Source organism: Morone saxatilis, unplaced genomic scaffold, assembly GCF_004916995.1.
Source record: "Morone saxatilis isolate NCDOM2014 unplaced genomic scaffold, NCSU_SB_2.0 Contig19, whole genome shotgun sequence".
Taxonomy (NCBI): Eukaryota; Metazoa; Chordata; class Actinopteri; family Moronidae; genus Morone; species Morone saxatilis.
In genome coordinates, this window is record NW_023339751.1 from 718,019 (window position 1) to 725,814 (window position 7,796).

The 7,796-nt window shown below is 36.9% G+C and overlaps 1 protein-coding gene across 1 annotated transcript; it reads right to left on the bottom strand.

Moving 5' to 3' along the window:
• Positions 1-892: 892 nt before the first annotated feature.
• haao (3-hydroxyanthranilate 3,4-dioxygenase) lies at positions 893-5,253 on the bottom strand. The gene is made up of 10 exons (XM_035664221.1): positions 5,087-5,253; positions 4,889-4,967; positions 4,045-4,128; positions 3,838-3,944; positions 2,816-2,905; positions 2,681-2,724; positions 2,457-2,602; positions 1,637-1,705; positions 1,438-1,520; positions 893-1,293 (listed from the first exon to the last, which is right to left on the bottom strand). The coding sequence occupies exons 1-10, from the start codon at positions 5,173-5,175 to the stop codon at positions 1,221-1,223; spliced, it is 864 nt and encodes a 287-aa protein (XP_035520114.1). The 5' UTR covers positions 5,176-5,253; the 3' UTR covers positions 893-1,220.
• Positions 5,254-7,796: the final 2,543 nt, after the last annotated feature.

The following is a 7,796-nucleotide window of genomic DNA, read 5'->3' on the forward strand; positions in this document are numbered from 1 at the left end:
CCTATATGGGAAGATTCAGCTCCATTCACCGAACGCGTGGATATAAGGTTTTTGAATGTGCGACAAACTATGCAGAAGTTATTAGCCTAAACGCACTTTTTATGATAGTAGTGCCACCTAGTGGCTGACCCAAAAGCGACACAAAGAATATCGAATTTTTCACCAGGCCTGACCACTTCGTCGTCCGACTGACACACCTCGTAGTCTATATGTTCAGGGGGGCAAAAACGCAGTCGAAGGCGCTAAAAATAATAAGAAACATAGCAAATACAATATGGACCTCCAGCGGTCGCTGGCTCGGTCACTAAAAATAATCATATAGAAATAGCCAATCTTTTTCCTGATTGTCTTGTTTGTTTATGTAGGTTATAAAGAGCAGTGGTTCCCAACCTGGGAGTCAGGACCCCCACTAAGGGTCGCCCAATCTTCACAGGGGGTCGCAAGTTCTTCTTGATTTTACTCAATAAGCCTATATCTTAAGATTTAGTTACTAAATGAAATTGTTGCATTATTTCTGAAAGAATGTGTGTGATTGTTTAAAAAATACCATTAAAATGACATAATACTGACAAAATGTTAGAAAAAGTTCCTAAAAATATCAGGGAAACTCATCTAAATGTCTGGTTTTACACAAACTTCCTGTAGTTATTGAGTTCACTGTTTGGGATCATTGTACAGTTTATCAGCTGTTATGTCTTGTCACTGTTATGCATTGAATATAAGATGAGATATGCATAAAATATGTCATTCAGTCATTTTACTCAATGATAGAAAAGGAAGGGAAATGTTGGGAACCACTCATATAAAACATTAAATTGAGACTATTTTATTATAAGTTAAAAAGATAAATGAATAAAAGATAAATGATCACAACTCACAATTTTATCTCAGATATTTATTTGTTTGATTCCTCTAATGAGTAAAGCTACAGGAGCTCCCTGATAGCTCACCTGTAGTGTACGAAGGCTGAGTCCTTGCTGCAGCAGCACAGGGTTCAGATCTGACCTGTGGCTCTTTGCTGTGTGTCATCCCCTCCATCCATATCCATATCCTATCCACTGTACTTCATTGTCAGTATGGATGTGAAATAGGTCTTAATTGCATTCATAATGGTCCTGAAAAGGTCTTAAAGTCCTATATTTAACCTGTGCAAACCTGCAACCTCCCCACATATAAAGAATACTGTATATTTAGTGTGTGTGTGTGTGTGTGTGTGGTGCTCAGGGTCTCTTCCGCTCAGGGTTTTGGACCACAAACAGGGCAACAGTCCCCTCATCTCTCTGCCACTGGTAGCTACAGAAGGGTTGTAAAAAAGAGATGTTAGAATTGTTGAGTCAAAGAACCTCCTTTAGAAATCTGAACATTTGGGAAGCAAAGCTCAACACATTTTACCTAATAATTTACACAGTTTGTCATTAATTGTCAGTATTGACTCACTGGGTGTGTTCGGGGATGAGTAAACTTTCTCCTGGAGCAAGACTGAACTCCTGTTGATTCATAGTGACTGTTGACGAGCCCTCCTGAGAGACAGAGAGAGGATGGGATGATCAGAAAAAGAGAGTTTGGTAGTTGCAGCAGCTCATACAGGGACAGACACAGGATGCTACAGCAGGAACTGAACATTTAGAGAACGTACCATCTGCCAAATCCACACGTCGCTTTGGCGTACTGACGTCTCCGTACGGCCTGGTCCAAACACCATCGCCTGTCATCATAAGACGGAGAGTTATTGCATTTCTTCCATATCGCCGTCATCATCTACAGCAGTGTTTCTCCGACGGGGGTACACGTAACCCCTCAGGGTACTTTAATTTACAAGTTCCATAAAAACTGTAAAAGTCAGTTCAATAAACCACATTTTATATTCAATATTATCCCATTTTCAATCGTTACCTCAGGAAGAGAGTTTGATCTCTGCAGTTGCCGCCCTGCCACCGAGAATGAATGAATAAGACCCTGCACAAGTTTCTCTTTAAAACATTTAACATTTGAAACGTAGCACTTATGTGTTTGTTACTTACAAAGTTGTGCTGCATTGAACCTCTTTATACAGGATTTCTTTTATCGACCAGAAATGTTTTGCACTGGTCAGGTGGCTGAAAACATATCTCAAAGGGAATGAGAACCATCGATCTACAGTCTCTGTGTTCTGATTTCACTTTGCTTTACTAAAGTCCTTCATTATTGTGTTATAATGACGCATTCTGAGAGTGGTCAGCATTAAAGATCACTAGTAACAGCACAGAATGATGATACAAAGCACTGTATCTACTTACTACACTGACTTTTTGATGTTTCCAGCTAAACTTTAGGTTGTAGTTTGAAATTTGACACTAGACTTTGCAAGTGTTCATTCACGGTGGGTATTTTAAATGTTTCACTGCTGCTCAATAGATCTTCCTAAATGTTACACACTGGGCCTCTTAATACTGCAAGAAGAACACGATTCCTTGTACCTCAGTCTCAAACTGAGCTCCGAACATGTCGATGGGCCCGCCGTTGCCCAGCGCCGCCCTCTGTTTGTCCAGCCAGTCTTTGAAGGAGAAGGGGGACATCACGTTCATGGTGCTCATCTGGAACGGAGGCTCCCTGAAGACTTCATCTGTTCATCCAAACACATTCGTGACACCGGTTAAAAACTGATAGCAATTAGGTTTTAGATTAAACATTAGAGACTCACTTGGATCAGGTTTTCCTGTTTTGCACTGCTTCGATGCCATGAACCTACAAATAAAGACAACCAACAAAACAAACTGGGTTAAACCAACCTGATGGACACTGATTGTGAACGTGTGAACAACAGTGGGGGTCTTACTCTTTGATTATTGGCACCAGTTGGGTTCCGAGGTCCTGGCAGTAAAACCATCTCTCAAACAGGGTGTTAGTGGTGTTGTCCACGTAGTACCTGAAAGCACCAACACACACTGACGTGTGGGATACAAATAGGAAGTCTTTCTCTTCCTAGAGTCATTTCTGCCAGCAGTGCTCACAACTTCAGAAGCTTTCACATAGCTCTTAAGGATTTCACACAATCATCACATAGAAAACAAGGTTTATGGTTAAGATTTCATATCACAGTTCGTTGCTCAGGATATTTTCAACCTTGTTCCCAATGAAGAGTCTGTTTTTGAATAAAATATAACTTTATTGTCCGACTGAGGCCGGAAACCAGATCAGATAAAAACATCTCCTTGATGTAGTCAGTTTATAGAGGCTCATTCACTGTGTGAAAAAAACCTCTTTAATCTACTCTACGGTTAAAGTGATATGATATATAATATATCCTTCGTAACACTCATATTACATTCTAGTTTTCCACTTTTTTTACATTTGAAAGTAATAAAATACAGTGTTTGACTTGATTGTACCCACAGTTCTGTTGGAGTACGGTAATACCACTTTGAAAATGGTGTTTTGAATATGGTGTGTGTGTGTGTGTGTGTGTGTGTATAATTCTAGTTGTTTCATATCCATTTGAAAAAACCCTTTATATACAATTAGAATGCAAACACAATATCTACTTTGGCACAAATAATAGGAAAGGTTAAAGGAGCCCAGTGTGTGTAAATGTTTGGCTGTGAACAACAATGATAATATGAAATGATGTGTAGAAACTGCTGTTATAATATTGTTCTGTCTCATAGTACTTGAACATTGTGGCCCTCCTGTGAGATGATAAAACCAGCTGTGGCCCCGAAGCCAATGTGAGTTTGAGTCCCCTGCTCTAAAGTTTAGATTCTGCTCTAACTGTAATGTGTTTTCTTATTTGTCCTGCATCCTCTGATATAATTAAGAAGAAGGGATGAAGGGGGAAGAGGAGATAAAAGGAGAGTTAACCTCAGACAGTCAGTCTCAGTCAGCAGCCGTCTCCTCTCCACCACCAGTCCCACAGTGTCGGCCTGTCTCTGCGGGGAGTGCGGGATCCGAGCCGGCAGCAGGAACATCTACAGAGCGAGTCATTTCAGAGTGAAAATCCTAACCCACTGACAGTGAATCGCACAGTCGGATCAATGTGCAGGAATGATTGATTATAACTGAGCTCACCTCTCCCTCCTTGATGTGCACGTCCTTGTGTTTGCCATTTTCAATCACCTTCAGACACATGTCCCCCTTCAGCTGGTAGAACAACTGTTTGAGAGAGTGGAAGAAGAGACAAGAAATATTATTCATTTAAATGGAAACTGCACTGATTTTACACATGACAGACTGTGTGCATGCTGGAGACTGCTACAGTAAAAATATTGTCTTTATGACACTGCTCAAGTATCACTATTGAGTAAGAGCTTGTCGCCTGACCGTTGTTTATACTTTGGTAGGGGCAGATCTGTTCTCAGGGGGGCCAGAGGGTGGCATGGAGACTTTAAGGGGTGGTGTAGAAGTATATATATGCTGATTTTGTTTCAGGAAAAGCCCCCAAATGGAGATATTTTAACTGAAATACATTAGAAATATCTAAAGGTGCCATTAGAAATCAGTAAATTGTTTTCTTACATTTTTTAAAATAAAATGTAAGCCAATCACTAAAATGTGGCAGATCATTAAATTAATGTTATTTCTACAATAAATCTAAATAAATGTTGGCCGGGCGTTTCTTAGGGTTGTCCGCTGCCGCCCCTCGAGGTCCGCCGCTGTGCTTTGGTACTGTGAACTGTGAAGGATGAAAACAGGACCCAGAAAAATCTAATCTTGGCAGCCGGTCAAAATAATTTAACCAACTATTGCAACATTGTGCTGGAGTTTGCCCTTTTTAGTGGGAGAGAGTTTCTTTAAGACACGGTCATTATGCTGGGAACTAAAGTAGGGACTTAACTTTAAATCAAAGTTTGCACTATAATAACATTGATTGGAAGTGGGAGTCAGACTTTATGCAGAAGGATCTCTCTCTTACCTCCTCCCCTTCCTCTATATGATAATCCTTCCTGGTGTTTGGACCTCCGACAAACATGATGATCAACTGGGAAAAGTGCCTGAGAGACAGAGGAATGACAGTGTACTCCCATGAACTCAAACACTCTTTACTTACTGACAGGTTAAACTGTAATCACACACAGATTCCCAACAATGGGGCAGATATCAGAGTACTCACATGAGCTTGTTGCACACCGGTGGCAGAAAAGCATTCTGGTTCCCTGTGATCCATTTTTCCACGTTCACCAGCGCAGACGTGTCGCTCATTGTTTCAAACGGACCTGGTTTGTCGCTGCAGTGTGAAGCCTCTCCGCTGGTCTGAGCAGCTCAAACAGTCTGACTGATACTGAAAGTCCAAAATGCAGAAGTGGGGGAGGAGTTCCCGTTGGTGACATAATAAGTAACATATAGTGCCGTCCTGCAGTGACTCTGTAGACTTATTGAAGTCACACTGGGGACAGCGACTTGAGGTTTTTCTCCCAGGGTTCAAACCACAGGGGAGCAAAGACGTGACGGTTTTTTGGGATTGTTTCAGCCTAAAATGTCTGATTTCTCCGCAGCTTTTATAGACAATTTTGAGGCATGTTGTGAAGTTTGAAGGCATTTTTCTTTTTCAATAAAATTGTGGGAGAAAGTAAAAATTGTGTCTCTTTTGTATAATTCATTAAAAACTGAAGGCAACTTGTTCCAGTTTGACTATAATGTTTGTTTGGAGGATAAATGTGAGACGTATGAGTCACTGTTCTTCCTCCTCATACAGATTAGTCATTTGTTTATTTTTATGATTCGTTTTCTAATGTGTTCATTTGTTTTTAAAAGCAGCATAAAGGGAACTTTATCTAAATTTAATTGCTGTAAATAACCTGGAATCGTTGGATTACCTGTTCAAAAATGTAACTTAATCCAATTTATCACAATATTAAAGTAACTTGATTACTTTCCGTTAATTTTGGATTTCCTCAACACCAAATATGCAAATAAAGACAAGATAAATGAAATATTGATAAGATCTCTCTTCTATAAAACAACTGAACAAAGTAACCTAAGAAAATAAAATCATGTGTGTTTGTATAGAAAATGTGAAGCTTTGAACTTCCCATGAAACAAATAGTCAGAGAACATTTTCACAGCTGGAAGCAGAACTCGCTCCGTACTTCCACTTTTCTGCTTTAAAAACAAAATAAAAGTTTCCACCAGAGATAATGAACCAACTCACATCTGCAATTGTTTTATTATTCTTTATTTTAAAATGTAATTCCACATTTTTATTAAATGTAGCTGTAATCTGATTACAACCTTTTGTGTGTATCCTGATAATATTACTCTATTACATGTAATCTGTTACCCCCCAAATCTGCCCGTACACCCATTTAACTTCATTACAGTTATATAAGTTCTTCACATGTTTGTCATTAATATTTAAAACAATATAAAACTATTTGTACTGAATCCTGGTGATTTATTTTATTTTGTATTCATTTATTTTATTTTATTTTGGCGCACACCGCTATGTATCATGATTGTTTGTTTGTTTTCCCCGTGTGTTGTTTTTAATACCTTTAATATCTTGTATAATATCTCTGATTGTTGTATTGTGTTTTTCTGTATGTATCTGTATATTGTTATTTTTGTTAAGAACTTTTGCAAACACAAATAAAGTTATTATTATTATATTATTTTATTATTATATATGTTTTTACTTATTATTATTATTATATTATTGTTTTATTATTATATTATTGTTTTGTTATTATTATTATTATTATTAGATTTTTATATTATTATTATATTATTATATGTTCTCACTGAGGAGGTTGGTGATCAGGAGTTAATCTGAGGTGTAGTTCCTCCAACTGTCCACTATGTGGCGCTGTTGGTGAGGTCAGATAACAGCTGTTCTTCAGAGAGCCTGAAGGTCAATGTGAGTCTTCCCGCCGAATGAGGAGTGTCCTGGTTTCTATTGTTTACACCAACAGAGGCTTTTCATTGGTCTGATTACAGAGGTTCATCATCAGACACATTTCATCCATTTAATGTCATTTTTAATCCTTTTTAATAGAAATGTTGGTTCAATTATAACTTCTGAATGTTTAATAACTGAGGAATTATTATATATATATTTATAATTATATTCTTAAGTGAGTTTCTATCTAACTTTAAGGGTTTCGGTTGATATGATGCAGATTCAAACAATATAAATAAGATTAAAGAACAAAAAGAGGAAATAAAGTGTCAGTGCTTTCAGATATAATAAAATAAACTTAATATAAGTTAATAATTCATTAAATTAATCATTAAAAAAGCAACATTAGTTGATCATTTTATGTGTTTCAAATATTGTTTACTAGAGAATTGTAATGGAGGTTAAAAACAATTACAAATATACACATTTTTAATGTTTTAACTGCATTAAAGATATATCTAATTACTCTATTAACCATCTTTAAACATAAAACCATGTTCAGTAATATAAGTTTCCTTATAGAAGATGATTCACTGTGTTCACTGTATTAATTGTACAGTTCTGGACCTTTATATGAGTTTATAATAGAGTCAGGAGCACGTAGAATATAAATCATTTTAATGTGTGTGTGCCAACTATCAACCACTTTTATTGTGAAACTTAGTGAATACAGAACTTTAACTTTGTTTCCTTTTCAGAATTAAATATTTAAAAATAGTTTCAGGAAGAAATACTAACTCATTCAAATAATAAGTTATTAAGATAAAGTAAAATAATGAGAAACGTTCTCAATAATAACTCACTGTCTTAAAATAAACTGAAATGTTCTCAATATTTTGATTTATAATCTCAAAATAATAATTTAGCATCTTTAAATAAGAAACTTTCAGAATATTTTGATATATTTAAAAAATAATTACTTAAT

Coding starts and splice junctions, on each gene's coding strand:
- haao (XM_035664221.1), bottom strand. CDS start 5,175: ATGAGCGACACGTCTGCGCTGGTGAACGTGGAAAAATGGATCACAGGG. Junction 4,968..5,086: donor CCGGTGTGCAACAAGCTCAT/GTGAGTACTCTG, acceptor TCTGTCTCTCAG/GCACTTTTCCCAGTTGATCA. Junction 2,603..2,680: donor AACAGGAAAACCTGATCCAA/GTGAGTCTCTAA, acceptor TTGGATGAACAG/ATGAAGTCTTCAGGGAGCCT.